Source organism: Carassius gibelio, chromosome A12, assembly GCF_023724105.1.
Source record: "Carassius gibelio isolate Cgi1373 ecotype wild population from Czech Republic chromosome A12, carGib1.2-hapl.c, whole genome shotgun sequence".
NCBI lineage: Eukaryota > Metazoa > Chordata > Actinopteri > Cypriniformes > Cyprinidae > Carassius > Carassius gibelio.
The window spans coordinates 23,850,740-23,871,754 of record NC_068382.1 but is presented as its reverse complement, the minus strand read 5'-3'; the positions used below and the strand labels follow the sequence as shown (position 1 = coordinate 23,871,754).

General features: G+C 35.8%; 1 protein-coding gene across 3 annotated transcripts in view; it reads left to right on the top strand.

Moving 5' to 3' along the window:
* LOC128025507 (dedicator of cytokinesis protein 1) overlaps positions 1-21,015 on the top strand; it is a 207,708-nt gene that overhangs the window by 49,907 nt on the left and 136,786 nt on the right. For all 3 annotated transcript variants that reach the window (XM_052611937.1, XM_052611936.1, XM_052611935.1), the window contains exons 15-23: positions 1,115-1,213; positions 2,656-2,728; positions 4,602-4,705; positions 5,173-5,353; positions 11,370-11,467; positions 15,766-15,855; positions 16,515-16,615; positions 16,698-16,826; positions 20,110-20,218. In XM_052611937.1, coding sequence (XP_052467897.1) covers positions 1,115-1,213; positions 2,656-2,728; positions 4,602-4,705; positions 5,173-5,353; positions 11,370-11,467; positions 15,766-15,855; positions 16,515-16,615; positions 16,698-16,826; positions 20,110-20,218 — 984 coding nt within the window. The remainder of the gene's footprint in view (positions 1-1,114; positions 1,214-2,655; positions 2,729-4,601; positions 4,706-5,172; positions 5,354-11,369; positions 11,468-15,765; positions 15,856-16,514; positions 16,616-16,697; positions 16,827-20,109; positions 20,219-21,015) is intronic.

Sequence of the window (21,015 nt, the reverse complement as noted above, 5' to 3'; positions counted from 1 at the left end):
CTCTCTATGTATAAAGTATATTATTTAAGTATTTTTTTTTGGGGGGTGGTATAATTATTTTTACTTTTACTTTTTTTTTTGTACTTTCCCATTGTTAAGAAACCAATACAAATATATAAAAAAAAATCAAAGGCTGCAGTTTAAATAAGTTACTGTAGTGCTGTAGTCATGCAGCACATTTTTTTATTATGATTATCAAATATTATTTTTTTTACATTAAATTTGTAATAAGAAACTATTATCATATATATATATATATATATATATATATATATATATATATATATATATATATATATATATATATATATGTGTGTGTGTGTGTGTGTGTGTGTGTGTGTGTGTGTGTGTGTGTTTATTTATAATTATTATTTATAGTAATATTTGTTTTATTATTGAGAAAAGCAAAAATAATTATTTTTCATTTATATTATTTTCATCGTTTCATAAAAGACAAGACAAGTAGTTGCCCGTCAGAAAGAAGATTTAGACACAGCTCTTAATATATAAATATAATAAAAAGTGAATACATCAAGGCAGCTTCAATTAAGTAACATAAAAAATGCTAATATCCATTATATCATTCATTATATTATTAGCAAGTTGACATGTATTTCTTTTGTTACTTTTTGGTGAATTCCCCACCTTCCACCCCTGCTTTGTGCTTTAGTTTTTTACTGCCCACCTAATCTTTCTTTCTCTCATGCACTCACTCAGTCCTGTGCCTGTACGGTCGCTGGTCACTTATTGCTCATAATTGGTGGCTGTCAGCTGTTCGTCAGGGTTTGACAGACCAGCTGTGTGTTGAATGCATGACCCTCACTTTGTGCATTGGAAAGAAAGAAAGAAAAAATAAGTTTCTTTTCACAGCATATGGGCACCTTATGGTTTCCAGCAGGTAGAACAGATTTTGTCATTTAATATTTCATATCTCGTATCTTGTCATCTTAATTAGTTTCTGAATTTAGCATGGAGTCAGATGACATGAATCTGTGCAACAGATTGTGTTTGACTGGTCAGCATGAAGGTGCGATGACAAAATGATCAATATAATAGTCTCAGGCTCTTCTAATGTTTTAATAGTCTTTTATATATTTGTATTTTTTCCATCTAGAACGTGATATTTCCTGGAGCTGGTGATGAAGGTATTCTGGAGTACAAATCCGTCATTTACTACCAGGTCAAACAGCCTCGCTGGTTTGAAACCATTAAGGTTAGCAACACTTACACACTTTCAGATGCAATGTCTACTACATTAAGCAAAGAGTCATTTATCTTACTTGCCAAAGTAGAGGAATAATACTCAGGACAGATATATTCTGGGAAAGTTTAGGTGTGCAATTTCTTCCAAAGTCCATATTTGACTTTACTTCTGACACTATAAACATTTTTGAGAAGGGTCTGGCTGCTGACTTGCACTTGCACTCTCAGACTTGCACTCTCAGACACTTGTGCTTCCGCTAGCGACGTCACTTGCAGTCTTTGTTTTGTTTTTTTGTTGTTTTTTCTGTTTATTGATACATTTTTGTTTTAATCTTTCACCATTTTACAACAGCAGCCAGGTGGCGAAGAGAAAAAAAAAAAGAAACTAAATTACAATGTCACTTGCAATCGCTACTTGCACTCTCCAGTACCTGTGACGTCACTTGCAATCAACACGTTCGTGCATGTTGCCAATAGAGACAAGACACTGTGGCGGTGATTTAACGATTAAAACTAAATTAGTAGGCCTACTACTATAATGTACAGGGTACTGCAAAAAAAAAGACAAGAAGTTAAACAGTTAATATGGCATAATGTTTTAGGATACGTTAAGTTCAATTAAAAGACCAAATTCGATATATAGTTATTATTTAATGTACTACAAGGCAAGCACATGGCTATGAACAATGCGAACGCTTAATGTGGCCTAATAACAGACCTAAGATGATAAAGACAATTCAGTAGGCCTAGGCTATATGTCTTGTTGTTGACTCAACGTATATACAGACCAGCAAATATGAACGTGCATTATGAAATGCATTAAGTGATTTTAAAAGGATCAGCTCCATACAGGCAAGCAGACGAGTCCAGAACGCAGTGCGTTAAATTGTACATTAAACGTTTTCCTCCTATAGAAAATCATTATAAATAAAACACATAATGTAGGTTAATGGACAAAGACAGTGATATAAACGAGTTGTAGACAGTTTATTCTATATGGAAAAATGCTTAACGTGAAACTTTGCGAGAGTGCAAGTGCAAGTCTGCAGCCAGACCCTCTTGACATTTTTAGGTGTCTGAAGACCAACGCTCATAAAATGTTATTTTATAATTTTAATTTGTTTTGTTTTATGCTAATATTGGCTTTTTTTATTAGCTTTAGTGGGGTATTTTGCCATTAAAATACCATATATTAACATTAAACAATAATCAAGCTTCAAAGGGGAAAATGCATGATTTGACCCTTTTAAATATTTAAAGTCTTAAAAGAGGGTAACACGGTTGAAACAGTTTAAATAAGAATAAAGTTCAGCGTAAAGGTCACATAGACTGCACCCTGTGTCTATTTGGATCCATATTCATGTCTTTTATTAATATTCAAGACCTTTAAGGTGTTTGCTAGCCTTAGTTTCTCTCTAGGTCCTCTTATTTTTGTGAAATGCTGTGTTGCAGGTTGCGATCCCGATTGAAGACGTCAACCGGAGTCACCTGCGGTTCACCTTCAAGCACCGGTCGTCTCAGGACTGTGAGTTTCATTGCATCTTTTATGTTAATATTGTGATTATATACTATTATTTGAACATTAAAACCCAATCAAAACTATAAGGAAATAATGCATAGTTTGTAAATTAAATTAAATTTATTTTTATAAAAAATATTATTCGATTTGTTTTTTGTCAGTTTGTTTTTATTAAAAATTTTTTTTAAACAATACTAATTATTTTAGGTATCTGAAAACCAATATTCATAATATTTTATTTCATGCTTGTTTCATAAATTGTTTTTGCACATTTTTGTAAATGTATTTATTTAAAAAAAATCTAACCAATACTAAATATTTCAGGTTACTGAACATTTGAATTGCTGAATATTCTGCTTTTGGAAGACTAGTACACACAATACACACAGTCATTTATTTAACCCATTATACTGGCAGTGTACACTCATCCAAGGCTTGTTTAATGTGGAACATTCCCTTTCCCAAGCGACCACCCACAATTCCCTGCACACTCTAATATTTTGAATAGCTTAGTAACCACATGAAATGGCACGACAGCCACCCAACACCACTCATAACCTCTTCAGTTATACGTTTTGAATAACTGGAGTTTATTCTGCAGTTCTGAAGTGGTTTACTAGCTGTTTATTTCTGAGAGGGAGTTTCTGAATCACATTAGCGTGTTTGTGAAGCCTTAGAGGTTGTTTATGGGCCAAGAGGCGTCTGGCGTTCGGCTGCGGTCATCACACTTAGCCGCGCGTGTTCAACTTTACCCTGGCAGCCGCGTCGCGCCATCTGCCCACCACATGGTCTCGTTGTCAGGCTCTGGTTTCCAGGCACTGGGCGGAGGATGTAAAACAAATCATTTAGCACAAGCCGACAATCCAGGGGAAATAAATATCTCATCAGCTGATCTGAGAAGAAACGTTATGACAGTATCAACGTTTCACACGCCGGCTGCTGTTGTCTAGAAAGTGCTGAAATGTCACTTTTTTTAAACAAGCTGTCATTTTGAAGTGTGTTTTTGTGGCAGATCTGGACTCGGCTAGTGTGTTCAACAAAAGAGTTAGCTCACAGTTCGATACATGCAGTAGCTCTTGGTTTGGAGCAGGTTATGTTCAGTTGCTGTAGCTACTTACGTAGCCTGAAAGTTACCTTCATTTTTGAGTTTATCCACTTACTTATCCTTAAACACACCCCGGTTCGTCACACAACCTGCTTTCTAAAAAAAGAACCCAGATCACAAAAGGAAGTTATTTCAGTAAGTTAGCTAGTTTTTTCAAAAAATTTTTTAAAGAAATTTATTATTTCATTAAGCAAGGACTCATTCGATTGGTAGAAAGGGGTATTAAAGGAATATATCATATCACAAAATATTTTAAATCCAAATAAATGCTGTTCTTTTATACACTCTTTTCTGTTTCTGTTAAATTTTTATTAAAGAAATGCAGCTTTGGTGACCGTAACAGACTTCTTTCAGAAACGTTTAAAAAATCTTCCCGACCCCGAACTTTTAGCACATTTTGAAGTTGTTTGCCTATTTAATGCGGTTCTCCACGTAAATGTGAACGAGAAAAGGAAGTAAATATAAAACGTACAGATCTCCATGCTCACCTGACCCTCGAAATGCTGGGATTTAAATTCAGATTACATTAATTCCAGATTTTATTCAAATTCGAAATTAACGGTCCTCTTCCACTTTCATCCATGGTCTAAATTCATTTTAGATTCAGCTGCAGTTCAGATTCATGTCCAGTCTTAGTTCAGTTCAGATTCAAAACAGTTTTTGGTTATATTGGCATGACTCTCTTTTCAACGCATTATAGAACAAAAAAACATTATAAAGAGGTCAACTATTAAAAATTATGAATTCTAAATATGCAATGTTCTTTCTGTACAGGCAAGGATAAATCAGAGAAGAACTTTGCTCTGTCATTTGTGAAGCTGATGAGGTACGACGGCACGACGCTTAGGGATGGAGAACATGATCTCATCGTCTATAAGGTGAAACCAACACAATTGCTAGTAATCTCGAAACACACACACACACACATGTGAGTTGTGTACTGATGCTGCTTGTCCTCGTTTGTCCCATTTAACCTCTGACCCCACATCACAGTGTAATAATTATGCAATTAAGCTTTGTTCATGTATTCAATCTTTCTTATCTGCATATGAAAGAGCTTCATTAATGCAGAATGTTGCCTGGTCAAGTGCTTTCTGAGCAATGCAAATTAATCTTCGTACAAACCATCGCTTCATAACTGATCTGATGTTGGTTTTACTGCTTGTGCAAAACTGGCTCTAAAACTCAAATCAAATGTATTTAAAAATGCAACATTAAAGAAAATTAGATTTTAAACGAGCATTAAGAATGTGTTTAGTGATTGACAGCTGTCAGTCACTGAATGCATTCTTCGGTCTCATGCAAACAGGTTTTGTTCTCACGATGTGTGTTTCTCTATTTGTAGGCCGAAGCTAAGAAATTGGAGGACTCCAGCATGTACCTGAGCTTGGCCTCCACCAAACCTGAGATGGAGGAAAGAAATCCGTCATCTGGGAAGAACACGCAGAATCTCGGCAGCTTCTCCATCAGTAAAGACTCGTTTCAGATCTTGACGCTTGTTTGCTCCACTAAACTCACGCAGAACGGTGAGACACGTCCACTTTCATCATTTTCCAATCCCAATCCCATCATGTACTCTTGTTTTCTCTGTCCTTCTGTCAGTAAAAGTGACCACATAAAGAATCATTGTCATTTTTTGCAACCAGTTTACTGCGGCGTAATGTGGGGTATTTCAGACTCAAGCTAGATTTTTAACTTTATCCAAAAATGTATCCCATTTTAAAATGTAGTTTCTATATGAATGAGTTGAAAAGTAAGAGCTTGCTGATGTCACCCAGTGTTATTTAATATCACTGAGATGCTATTATAATTTGAATCAGGTTTTGTTTTTATACATCCTGTTTTCATATAAACATTTTTTTTTATCAAATTTGTATTAGTTTTAATCGTTTTAATGTCTGTGTAATTTTTATTCATTTTTTAGTTTTAATTTATTTTTATAATTGAAAAAAAAATATTCATCAAGTTAATAAAATGATAAACTAGCTGCAATAAAATGTAAAAATTTTCTATTGGATAAAAAAAAAAAATTAAGATTTATTTTAGTTCAAGTAACAATTATAATTTTTTTAAGGTTTTAGTTTTAGCAAACTAGCAGTTTTAAAAGATTTTAGTTTAGGTAGTTTTACATTTTTTTTTTTATAAAGATTTTTAATTTGAACAACAAGCATAAGGATTGTTCGACCAGGAATGTCTCGTATTTATTTATTTTTTTTATGTTTAGTATAGTTTTTATCGATTAGTTATTTCAGATGGCATATATATATATATATATATATATATATATATATATATATATATATATATATATATATATATATATATATATATTATATATTATAATTTAATTTTTTATATCAGTTTATAGTTTATTTTATTAAATATTTTGTTTTATAACTTTAATGTATTTTATTGATTGATTTATTTATATTTAAATGGTTTTATTTTTAGTAAACAAGTAAACTAAATTCTTGGTTTTATTATTGTCAAATTTTTATTAAATTGGAGTTATTTTTAGGATTTTTAAAAATAATTTTTATTTTAATTTAAACAAGTTAAACCACATAAAATAAGAGGTGCTGTGTTGTCAACTTGCTGAAATAAAAGAAGTTTAAATTCTTAACATTTCAAGTGACAAATTATTATTTTTTAGTACACTAGTAGTTTTAGTTTTGGTGAACAAAGTAAGCATATTTTAATAAAGATGACAAAAACAGTATTTTCATTGGGAATAACAATCATCAGGGTTAAACGACAAGAAATGTGTAGTAAGCAAATGAATGGTCTGTTTTGATGGATGCCATCTGTTAGTTTAGTGTGAGATGTTGTGTGCAGATCATTACAGTCGGATCACATACAGGATGCAGTGAAGTCCTCTGCAGTCCTTTACACCCTCCTCTCCTCTTTAAGCATGTGTGTGTTGCTCTATGAATCTCACAGAAACTGCTTACCCATCAGCCTTTGGGCAGGTGTTAGTATGTGCGGCCTGCGGTCGTAGATCTGAGGAGAAGGTTTGAAATGCTAAAGTCAGAGATGTACATCACAGGGAGAAAGTGCTGGCATCCAAGCGTAGGACAATGAAAATATATGATAACAAATAAAAGACAGAAATGAACCCGTGTTTCTTTTCCACAGCGCCATTGCAAACAAAATTGCATTGCTTTGGAGTTGTGATTTTTAGATGACAGTCAATAGACAACACGGTTTTAAATTACGTTGTCTTCTAGTGTCAAATGATTCATTTGAGCCATTTTTAATGACTCAGAAGTTTGAATCAGTTGGATGAATGGATACTGAATTAACATCAGACTCGTTCTGAGACGTTCATATGACGATGTGTATTTGTGAGCATCCTGATACAACAACATTAGCATGAGTTTGGGGGCGGGGCTACATGTTTAGCCAACCAATGACAGACAGGGGGAGAGTCAGGAAACTTGAAATCAGTTATTAGTTCTCCAGCTCACACACTGGCGAGTTTAATCTAAGAATTTATTAGCAAATGTCTAATACCCCCCTAGTATTGGTAGGTTTAGGATTCAGTGTGGGGGAGGGGTTAGGATTACGCAATCAGGAAGTGACTTCAGTGAGGGGGATCGAAATTGGGCAAAACAGCAGAAATGAAGATGGAGATGCATGAAGTCACATCAGAGAGCGTGCTGGCCTTGCCACCGCAACGATGAAGACAAAATAGCTTTGGTTAGTGGTTGGCATTTGTGCTTTAGACCAGAGCAGGTCTGAGGACGAGACGGACCACTGAAAAATGAACAAGAGAACGTGCAGAGGTCATTACGAATGCTTTCTGATGTCCTGTGTACGACTGGAACTGCCCCCATTTTACAGCACAGATATCATTGAGATACTGTTAGAGTTTTTAGTCAAGTCAAAATTCTAGTTTTATTTATAGTTTGAATTCGTTTTTGTTTTTAGATTTATAATGTTCACTTGCTCATTTTAATTTTTACTTTGGTGAAAGGTTTATTTTGTTTGTGCCATTTCATGTATATCTGTGTAGTTTTTAATTTGTTTCAGTTTTAGTGTTGTTATAGTTTAGGTTTATTATGTTTAGTGTTGTTTTGTACAAATGAAACTAAATGCAAATTAGAAATTCTTTGAAAACTATCTGAAATCAAATGTTTCATTTAAAAATGTATAAAAATAATAATTCAAGTAACAATTTAGTTTTAGTTAATTAAAATAACTCTGAAATACACTCAGGGATGCAAACTCATCATGAATGAAACATTTTGACAAAGATGAGCCTAAAATTATAATTAAATTATACATTAAAATATATGTGACCCTGGAGCACAAAGCCAGTCTTAAGTCTTTGGGGTATATTTTTAGCAATAGCCCAAAAAACATTGCATGGGTCAATATTATTGTTAGGATATTAAATAAAGATCATGTTCCATGAATATATTTAGTAAATTTCCTACTTTAAATATATCTCAACTTAATTTAAATTTGGACAACTTCAAAGGCGATTTTCTCTATTTAGATTTTTTTTTTTTGCACCCTCAGATTCCAGATTTTCAAATAGTTGCTTCTCTGCCAAATATTGTCCTCCTAATAAACCACACAGCAATGGAAAGCTTATTTATTCAGCTTTCAGATGATGTGTAAATCTCAATTTAGAAAAATGTACACTTAAGACTGCTATTGTGGTCCAGGGTCACAGATTTATCTTATATTCTCTTCAGGGTTATTATAGTTAACTAAAACAAAAACTGTAAAAAAGAATGAACTGAAATAAAATGTAAAAACACTATAAATAATAATAAGTAATGCAAATATCAAAAACAACTAAATTACTAAAAACTGACCTAGGAAATATGCCCGGTTTCCATTTCAGAAATCTGCTCACATTTTTCACCCCTGACTTGCAGCGTGTCCCATTCCCAGACTCTAATGAGTGGTGAGAAATAAGTGCGATATCATTCAGCTTCACAACAGTTGCTGATCTTTGATGTAAATCAGCTTGTGCTTCAGAGACACTCCAACCTGGAGCTTGCAAACACTTCATTGCTGTCAGAATGCCAAGATGTTTTCTGCTCTAATCTCAAAGTGCGATCTGAGCGGTTGAAAGTCTATGTTTATCCCCGCCGGACGACAGCATAATTCCCCTCACATCGCCTGTTATGAGGCCGGCCGTGCTTGTGAATCGATTACAGAGGTGACCTGCGTTACTATAAGCGTGTGTTTTTTTTTTTTTTTTTAGAGGTACCCTGAGCCACGGGCAATTCAGACGCTGTTTTAATGAAGACCTTTGTCAAAAATCAGTGTTTGGCAGGTAGCAGACGCAGTAATGAGGTCGCTGAGGATTCCTCAGATCGATTAGCATATAAGCACAGGTTTTTATTGTTGTATAGGCTGTTTTTGTCCCTTGCGAGACCTTGTCCATCAATGCCAGTGTGTTTTCTGTCTCAAAAGTGAAATAGAGGCTCTTTATCGCACACAAAATTAGCATATTGAGCTGTGGATCCCCGCTGTTCCTCTACACTATTTCTGGTATCTGTGTCAGAAACGCAGGTGGAAATCGATGTGACATTCGGGAGCGCTGTTTGTGACTCAGGTTTTGTTTAGATATTTTATTTTTGCATCCCGTTTTTGTGAAGCACATTTCCTGGATGATCAAGCGCTTCTCGACCAATAGGACTGAGAGATGAGGGGTTTTTAATAAAGAATGACAGCGCCGCTCTCCTCACTCGTGGCCTGACAGCTCTTTCTGTCTCTCTGACGTGGTTTTTATTAAACCCACAGGCTTGGCTCGTAAGTGTCGGGATCTTTAACTCTGAATCGTCTCTCCCACACAGCCACATTACCTGCTGATGTGATATGATGATATGAAATCACAGCCTACGCTCTTCTTCTGCTCAAATCCACTGCCTTAGTTATGTATTATGCAGCTCTCTTGGTTCTGATTGGTCAGTCGTGGCATTTTATTTTTGTTTGATTAATGTTTAACTACATACTTGATCAGGAAACCGTAAGTGTCAGAGTCCTGATCACGTGTTGGGGTTTATTTTGCGAGTACGACCGGTCGACTGTACATCTTGTCTTGGCCAAATAAAATTTAATCAGTTCAGTGTATTAATATTTTTTTGATTTATTTAAATCATTTTGAAAATGTTTATAGATTTACATAAAGGTTATGTAATTCCATTGATTATTTAAATCTACAATTAATCACAACACAATCTACAAATAACGTTAGATATAAATAGTGAATGCAAATACATAATGATAAATGTATTAAAAGCTATTATTATTATTATTATTATATTTATATAATATATATTATTACTATATATTTATACTTCACATTAAAATTTTTGCAATGTATAATTGTTCAAATTATATATATATATATATATATATATATATATATATATATATATATATATATATATATATATATATATATTTAATACATAATACACCTGAATTATAATTTATCAAATGTATTATTATTATTACTATATAGATAAATTAAAATATTTCACATTACTTACATTTATTAGACCACAATATTATAAACAACATTTCTAAATTTGAAATATGTTGTCTACTTGGACCAAGGTTTGTGTCAGTCTCTCTCTATGATGGCCCTTCGAGAAACTCTTCACTCACCAGGTTACGTCATTTCACTTTGGTTTATTTCCAAGTGATTGTTGGAAACCTTGTTTCAGGTTAAAAAGTCAGCCGCTCCTGACTTAGGGTGACCATATGCGCTGTTCATACGGGACACGTCCCAGCCAGGATTTTAATAATGCTTAAAATATCCAGGTTTTGGCTATTTGCACTGTGCAGGTTGATCGTTTGAGTAACATTCATGAGAGATATAAAGAGCAGAGCAGACGGCTCCTTATGCTTTCGAATCTCTTTCACGTGTTTGTTCGTTCGTTTGACTTGAAGCATTGTGGTGCACTTTGGTTTTTTGGGGATTTGTGCGCAGCAAAGCTTCAAGTCAGTTGAACGAACAAACACTTGCGCATATTTTCATCGCTTTGATTGTTTCTCACCTTCTCACTCGCAGCCCCACGATTGGTTGATTATGTACAATACCTGCATGTTATTGGTCAAACTGCTCTGGATGTTTTAGGCAATATTAAAATCCTGGCCGGGACATGTCCCGTATGAATGGCCACCCTACCATGACTATCACAATGGGAGCCGCTCAGGCGGTGATGTGAGTCCTCAAGGGAGCTCTCCGTATCCTCCAGTGCTCAAGAGTGTTTCCCAGAGTTCCTCCATGTGACAATCATCAAATCATTTAAAGAGTGTTTGTGACCTCATGGATCATTGTGGTTGATTCTGATTGAACGCTGAATTGATAACGTGCTTAATAGCTTCATATTTGTGCAGATTTTCATTTTCTTCTATTATATCAACTGCAGTGAAATCCATTCCTCTCATGGCTTAAGGTTTGAGCAGTCAGACTGAGAGCAGATGTTACTCCTATGGCTCTGTCTAATGAATGTTTCATGTGCAGGATGGAGAGGTGAATGTGTTAATGTGGTTTCCTCTGCTCTCCTGTAGTTGATCTCCTGGGGCTGCTGAAGTGGAGATCCAACACCAGTTTGCTCCAGCAGAACCTCCGTCACCTGATGAAAGTGGAGGGAGGTGAGGTGGTCAAGGTACGTGTGAATCTTCTGACGGACAGAAACACAAACTTGCAGATTTCCTTCGTGCTGCTAATATGAATGTTTGAAGTTGGTGTGAAGACTTGCGCTGTGATTTACGATATGAAATTGTGAATGAACTCTACGATGCACTTCAAAAGCTTTTTGCTTATTAGGTTTTTTTTGGAAGGCAACAGCAAAACATCCCGAGATATTTTTAGAAATTGCATTTCTTTAAGTGCTGCAGTACGGTGAATGGTTAAGGCCTGTGAAATTATAGAAATGTTCAAAATAAGCATAGCTTTAAATAAGCGTTGCAATTTAAACGTTCAGAAAATGTTTAAATTGTGTTCTACTAGCTTGAAATAAAATAAAATAAGTTGTTGTGCGATTTGAACAAATAACTCACACTGACTGTTTTTACTTTTACTTTTTGTATTACTTTTTTTGTTTTTTTTTTGTTTTTGCCGTTAATAGGATAGAAAGTGTCACTTTAAATGATCTCACTCACTAAATCGGTGAACTCAAGTCATTACTTTCATCATATCTAACTCAAAATAAGCTTACTAAGGTTTGAAAATGAAATGTTCAGCAAATGTTTGAATTGTTTTCCAGGCCTGGAAGTCAGATTATTGTAAATACAATTCATTGAACGAACCAATGAATTGGTTGTGTATATAACCAATTCGCTGGTTGTTCTTGTAATTAAACTACACATTCAGAATCGAGTGATTTTTGTTGTAGTAACTTCTTTAATGAGGAAGTGGAATTGGAACAACAGTCATTGAACGTCTAGTGATTTCTGTCTGTTGTAGAGTGTTATATTCAGATGGCTAATATAATGTGGCATATGGTTTAAAAGCCCCTCTGAGATGAGGCAGATGTGTTTGAATGGCAGTTTGCTCCTGAAGGCGGTGTGTCTCATGCAGTGATTTCTCTGGCCGTGTTTGAAGGCAAACACACTCGAGCTGTCAGCTCTGAGAGAGAAAGATGGAGGCAGAGACATGTGTGCTGTAAATGTCCCCTCACCTCTCTCTTTAACAGATTCTGTAGCCTTTCTGTCATGTCTCGCCACATAAATATAAAACAGCCAAGCAGAACCTTATGGCAGGTGTCTCAGATAGCTGCTGAAGACCTTCACCGCTTTACCTCTTAATGTATGTGGCAAAAGTCTGGCAAATGTTTCAAGTTGACATCCATCCACCCATCCGTCCATCCATCCACCCATCCATCCATCCATCCATCCTCCCACCCATCCACCCATCCATCCATCCTCCCACCCACCCATCCATCCTCCCACCCATCCATCCATCCATCCATCCATCCATCCATCCTCCCACCCACATCCTCCCACCCACCCATCCATCCTCCCACCCATCCATCCATCCATCCTCCCATCCATCCTCCCACCCATCCATCCATCCATCCTCCCATCCATCCTCCCACCCATCCATCCATCCATCCTCCCACCCATCCATCCACCCATCCAACCATCCATCCATCATCCCATCCATCCTCCCATCCATCCATCCATCCATCCATCCTCCCACCCACCCATCCATCCATCCATCCATCCATCCATCCATCCATCCATCCATCCTCCCACCCACCCATCCATCCTCCCATCCAGCCATCCTCCCACCCATCCATCCATCCATCCATCCTCCCACCCATCATCCATCCATCCATCCACCCATCCATCCTCCCACCCATCCATCCTCCCACCCACCCATTCATCCATCCATCCTCCCACCCACCCATCCATCCATCCATCCATCCATCCATCCTCCCACCCACCCACCCATCCATCCTCCCACCCATCATCCATCCATCCATCCTCCCACCCATCCATCCATCCATCCTCCCACCCACCCACCCATCCATCCTCCCACCCATCATCCATCCATCCATCCTCCCACCCATCATCCATCCATCCATCCTCCCACCCACCCATCCATCCTCCCATCCATCTATCCTCCCACCCACCCATCCACCCAGCCACCCATCCATCTATTTTTTTATACAAAATTTAAAATAACGTGTAAAATAAATGCAAAAATATCTAAAATAAATGTTACATTTTAAAATTTTTCCAAATAATTTACAATAATCATTGGAGGAACCCTGATGCAAAATGAATGAGAATAAAATCAACCCAGTCACTGCTTGTTCAAATTATTAGACTGGACTTGTTGTAATAACTACTGTAATCAGTATGTGGAATTGGAACGGTGATCTTTTTACAGTATGTGTAAAAATTTGATTTAATTTGGGACAAGGCACCATCACAGATATATTGCAAATTTTTCTCAACCACATGAATACTATTGAAATCTGAGTTGTGTTTAAGCTTGAAAGTTGTCTCTGGGTGGCCTGAAGGAAGATGTTAATTCAAACAGCTGTTAATATGCAGAACACACACTCACAGGACGACCTACAATTACAGTACGTGTGTTTCTCTCTCTCTCACTCTCACTCAACACACACACACACACACACACACACACACACACACACACACACACACGGTCTTTTGGCCAGACACAGAGTGAATGATTCAGCGCTCACCACCCAGAGCGATAGACACACAGACTTCCCTTAATGTTTCCTGCAGGCGTCCCACTCAACATGATTATGTACTTTCCTCACGCTGTGTACTAAAACACCTTCCTGCACTGCCAAGTTTGGAATTGGATTTCAGCGGACGATGCAGGCGTGCTGCATAAAAGCTGTGAATGTCGTAATAATGCTGCAGAATGGCTTTTGTGTTCCTGATAGGGGTTTCTTCAGGAATCGGCCCAGATCACTCACTTCACTATAAACACACTGGAGAAAACATCTGCGGAATGATTCAAGGTCACCGCAACTTAGAAAAGAACTGGCAACTTTTACTCCCGGTTTATTTGTTATCTGGCATCTGGAGGATGAAACCTTCTTTCAGAACACCTGAGGAGGAACTTGACATGACTTTGAGATAGGGCTGCAATTTTCATGGGCATCTCATCAGGAAAGATGATCCTGTAATTAAAAGTATATCTCCAGCACGTGCGTTCAGATCAGGGTTGCCAGGTTTTCACAACAAATCCTGCCCAGTTGCTTCTTAAACTAGTCCAAAAACTAGCCCAATCGCGTTTCCAGGAGGTTCCCCGATAAAAACTGAGGACAGATTGATGACTGTTATTGACTTAGACTCTCGTATCTGTTGTGACCTGTTCTGTCCTGAATATACGGGGCAGCCTGAACGCCGTAAGTGTGAGCAGTTATTTATTTCCCCTCAAGGACACATTCTTCCTCTCCTCGCAGCAGATGTGCCAAACACAAACGCTCGTCCTCAGGTTGAGCTTTTCAGTTTTTAAATGAGTTTTCACACTGAACATTTGTAAGTGCAGAAATGGAGCAAATGTTCGAACAATCTTATTTATAAACCTCAAAGTGTGTGTGTGTGTGTGAAATGTGCTTTAACAAGATCCTTGGCAACACTTTCTAGAAACATGAATCATGCATTTGTTTTCATAATGCAATATAATACACTTTGCTCTTAGATGTATACAGTATGTGGTTCTCAGGAAAATGTATAATGTTTATCATTTTGTGGTTACACATTAGTGATGTTTTCAGTGTATCAATAAATAAAATTAACATTTATTTGTTCCAAATGTTTTTAGTTTGTTAATTGTTTTTTGCTTCATTTTTATAATTTCTTATAATTTTTTGAATGTTTTATTTAATCTTTTCATTTTTTTTATTTGTTTTTGCTTTTATTTATTTTACATTTTGTTATCTTGTATCTTCGTCACCTTAGTATTGTCATTCTCATTTTAATTGATGAGTAATTATTCTTGCCACTTGAAGGGACCATAATCTATTTATAAACCATAAAAAAAATATATATATATATATATATATATTCCTGAGAACATTTTTGAATGCTCTATGGCATTGAGAACTAATCTAGGTATCACACCGATACATTCAGTGAAAGTGAGCCGAGTGAATGGAAGTGCAGCTCCTGTGTCTTAATTGTGGCACATCTAGGTCTGTGGAGCTGTAATTTTCTTCCTGCTGTAATGTCCTTGGTGGATTGTCACTGAGCATCAACTGAATGACAGCAGACATTAAAGTGGACAGCATGTACTTTAGACAGACAGTCCATGAAGCTGACAGCGTATCTGTTTACCCATTTATGCTTTTTCAGTAAATGATTCAGAGCAAAGCACAGAGCTTTTAAAATCGTCCTGTTACACTGACCATCACACTATGCTGTGTGTGTTCCTGTTTCGTCTTATAATCTCTGTGTGTGTGTGTGTGTTTAGTTTCTGCAGGACACTTTGGATGCCCTCTTCAACATTATGATGGAGAACTCGGACAGTGAGACCTTTGATACTCTAGTGTTTGATGCTCTGGTAAGATACTCATGGCCTGTGCTTAAATAAATCTGCACAGGAAAAAAAAAACATCATAAAAAAAAAAAAATATATATATATATATATATATATATATATATATATATATATATATATATATATATATATATATATATATATATATATATATATATATATATATATTTATATATATATATATTACAGATTTGCCTACAATTATTAATTTTAAAATATTACGATTCATTTAAGCATATGTAAATGTACATATTTTAACAGCTTAGTCTGAGTCTGATGTGTGTCATGTTCAATAAATGTTTTTATCTTTTATAAATTACAATAAAAGGTCATCAGCACATCTGTTAAATATGAATTCGATTCAGTTTTAAACAAGAACTGTTTTTGTTTCTTGTTTAATATTTATTAATAATGGTTTTATACAAATGTTTTTTTGCCCCAGTATTTAATGTTTTAGTTTTAAACCGTAGGATTATTTTAGGCGGAAATAAATATTTGCGTAATCTAAACCGCTCCGTATGAGTATTGTGTGTTGTGTTGAATTAGAGTAATAGCATGTTATCAGTACTAATAATATAAAAAAATAAACAAAATAATAATATGCATGTTCAATTTTCTGAGTTATTTATTTTTTAAATTAATATTTCTTCTGGTTCTGAAAGGTGTTCATAATCGGACTGATCGCAGACAGGAAGTTCCATCATTTCAATCCGGTTCTGGAGACGTACATCCGCAAGCACTTCAGTGCCACCCTGGCTTACACGTGAGGGGCAAACTCTGCTGTCTCGGTGTATGTATGTGCCTTGTTTTGATTTGTAACACCCTGTGTATGGATATGTTTTCAGAAAGCTGACAAAAGTCCTGAAGAACTACGTGGATAACGCCGAGAAGCTGACGGAGCAGCTGCTGAAAGCTCTGAAGGCTTTGGAGTACATCTTCAAGTTCATCGTGAGATCCCGCGTTCTCTTCAACCAGTATGTTCTTCCTTCACATTCAGAGCTCCCAGATCTTTTATTCAACTCACATCTGAGCTTTAAGAATGTCATGCCCAAAGCCGAGGAGTTGTGCTTGTAGTCTGAACCAGGGAATGAAGGTTGGCTTGACTTGGTTTGGCAGGAGAGACTTTGGGGGCTAGAAGCACCATTATCCATTGATGACCATTAAGAAATATAACAATTAAAATGATGTGATTTATATTGGTGCTAGCAAAAAAAATAAAATAAAAAAAATAAATATATATATATATATATATATATATATATATATATATATATATATATATATATATATATATATATATATATATATATATATATATAAACAGGGACTGTGGTATCAATTAGTAAAAATTTTTTTATTTTATTTTTGTTATTAGTAATAATTTTTTTTTGTTGTTTATTATTTTTAAATGATTTTTTTTTTTTTTTACAGTGAAGTATGACAATAATATTTTTTGTTTAGTATTTTAGTGGTTAATAAGTTATTGTTTAGTCATTATTTTATTTATTATAATTCCTATTTACATTTATGCGTTCACTTAAAGAAAGGGGAAGACAGAAATTTGACAGAGCCAACAATATTCGTATTATAGCCAATAATATTAGTTATTTTAAAGCCATATTGATATATGATCTCAACTTTTTGGCCAAGTTGTGCAGCCTTACAAACAAAAACAGCAAATTATTATTATTATTTTTTAATTGCTCAGCTTTAATATCTGTATTGTGAAGTAGGTGATGAGTAGCAGAAAGCAAGCAGATAATAACAGATAATAAATGTTAGAGTATTCCAGCAGATTCTCTGAAAAAAAGTTTTTCTTTTCCTATTTCGTGATGTATGTGTTTTTCAGCCAATAAGCTGCAGTTAAGGCTAAGAGATGTGATTGGGTGATTTACTGGGCAGATCTGAAATGCCACACCTTCAGCAAACTGAAGCACCCTTGTTTCCTGACGGATGGAGGATGTGTTTTGGGCAGACAGGAAGTGGAATGGGCAGCGGGGCTGATTTAGGGAGACGGTGGACATGTTGAGTAATGAGTTAGCCTAAATGAAGTTCAGCGCTGGTGATTAGCTTGTTGTCTGCAGGTGAAGTATATGATGGTGTCTCTCAGGCCTGTCTTTAACGACCTGAGCGCTCCGAGCGTCTGACACCGCAGACCGCTGTGAGAGACACTAATGAGCAGAGTCTGATCTGATTGACTCAGCCCAAGCCGACCGCACACGTCCTGAGTCAGAGATCAGCTAGACAGGGCTGCACACCGCCATGGAAACGATGAGAAATATGGCCAAAAATAACAATTATCGTAAGTTTGAATAGCTATCAGTGTCAGACATAAAAACGGAGTCGATATGCGGTTTCAACAAATGTTCATCAATTTCAGTGTTTACTGCAGCCCTGCTCAGGATCTTTCTATCGCATTATTCTCATTCAAATGATTCTGATGACAACACGTGTGTGTGTGTATGTGTGTGTGTGTGTGTGTTAGGGGTGGCACAGTTCGCTGAGAAAAACCTGTACCGTTCGGTTCACAACACGCGTGCATTCAACTTAAATCCAAAGCATCTGTAATATGGTTTGCTATAAACCATATTAGCAGTTAATATATGTTTCTGTTGATAGATGCCTCAGAACGCGTGCTCTCTCTGAAGTATTGTTTAAATGGACAAATTCAGACAAAAATGATGTCAAAATGGCTGTCTTGGTAAGTATCCTACAGCAGACAGAGCCGGCTGAACGCAGGCCACTGTATCAGTGTATTCTCTTAAAGGGACAGTCTTTATATTAATCGAAACAGCAGCAACAAAGAAATCACTCATTGCTCTTGATTTAAAAAGCTTTTTTAACTTTAATAAAGAATTATCTTTAATTTATATAGTCCAATATGCAATGCTGTTTTACATTTGATTACTTTATTCAATTTCTGTACCTAAAAACTTATGCTAGACCTGGCAAAAAAAACAAACAAAAAAAAAACAGAAAATCACTGTTTATTGTTTGTATCTTTACTCTATTGTATTTATTTGTGCTGCGGCTTGTAGTTGGATATAATGTTCTTCTTCTTTTTTATTAGAAAGTATATTTTTTTCATAAGCATAGAACTGTACCGAAAACCGTGAAACAAACCGAACCGTGAAAAAGTTGAACCGTGCCACCCCTAGTTTGTGTGTGTGTGTGTGTGTGTGTATATAAATAAATAAATAAATAAATATATAATTATATGATTATATATATATATATATATATATATATATATATATATATATACATACATATATATATACACCATAAATATTTCAAAATGTAATTTTTGATATGTAATATGCGTTGCTAAGAATTCATTTGGACAAATTCAAAAGGGAATTTTCTCAGTATTTCCATTTTTTTCCATCCTCAGATTCCAGATTTTCAAATAGATGTATCTCAGCCAAATATTGTCAGATTCTAATAAACCATGCATAAAAAGGAAAGCTTATTTATTCAGCTTTCAGATGATGTATACATCTTAAATACAACAGGTTTTGTGGTCCATGGACACACACACATACGTATACAAGACATACTACCATTAATTATTTTGCTCTGTGCAGTTTCTTTGTTTAGTTTTTAATTATTTTTGCAAAATATACTTTTTTATTTGAATTTGGAATTACATATGACCGAGAAACTGTAAAATAAAAATAAAAAAATTCTACCATATCTCCGCTTAACTGTAGTAATGAATGGTCAGCGGGAGTGTGAAGAATACAGTTTTGGGGTATATTTGACAGTCCATTAGCGAAGCGTGTGTTTGTGTTGATGGAGGGCCGGTCTAATGTAAACGCTCTGGATGAGGTGGAGAATGTCTGACCCTCACTAGAACCAGAGCACAGAAAACCAGCGGGCACTAATCTCATCAGCGAAGGCGGCTGGGATGAAAGCGTTTAATGAAAGCGTGAGTGCGGGAATCCTCCTGGTGTTTGTGTGGCTCTTTGGAGCAGAGCCGAGACGGCCCGTCAGCTCTCTGCCCTTCAAACTAGATTACGAAGCAATTCATCAATCTGATCAGCCTGTGATCAGGAGCTAGTTTAGAGGTGCCAGTGAACAGGTGTGTGTGTGTGTGTGTGTGTGTGTGTGTGTGTGTGGAGTTCGAGACAGTGCTTCTGATGTGGATTTATGTGGCTCCGGCTAGTTTGGTGTCATGGATCTGCTTCCTCTCTGATGATTTAGATGAAATGATTCAAGCCCCTGATCATCTGCTGTTTGTGTGTTTTCCGTCAGGCTCTACGAGAACAAAGGCGAGAGTGATTTCATGGAGTCCCTGAGGAATCTCTTTGCCTCGTTTAACGGCATGATGAACAGCAGTGCTGAAGGAAGCGGCGGGGTGAAGGTGAGAACGCTCTAGCAGATGCTTTCTGATGAGCTGGACGTTCAAGCGATGCGCTAATAAACTAAAACATTTACACACTTGTGCCTGGTGTGACTTCACTCCAATCATGCAGCACAAAAGGAGATGTTTCTCAAAATGTTCATGCTGCTCTTTTACATATAACAAAGGCCGAAAAAGGACATTAGACGTAGGATATATTCCAATTCTTGTAAAGTAGCATGATGCTTTATGAGAGGAAAAATCTGATTCGATTGCTATAAAATCCCATCTCAAAATGAATTCAAAATGCACACCTATATGTTGTATACTACCATTTAAAAGTTTTGGATCACTGAGATTGAATTATTGATTGAAGAAAATAATGCTTTTATTCATCAGGGATGCTTAAAAATGGTCAAAAGTTAAATTGAAGCATTTATGAAATTAAAAAATATATTTATTAAAATAAATGCTATTCTGTACATCAGTTCTAGTAAAAATATATCATGGTTTCTGCAAAAATTTTAAGGATCATGCGACACTGAAGACTGCAGTAATTATGCTAAAAAATTCAGATTTGCATAACAGAGATAAATTATATTTTTTATATATATATATACAATTTTACTATTTGTACTGTATTTTTGAGCAAATAAATGCAGCCTTGATGAGCAATAAGAGACATCTTTAAAAAAACATGAAAAAGTTTAACCAAAATCTACTTTTTGAATGGTAGTGTACAGCAAAAAGTGTCTCTGGAGGCTCTGTGTCTCAGGACGTCTTCCCAGAATGCTGCTCTGTTTCTTCTGTTGGACATG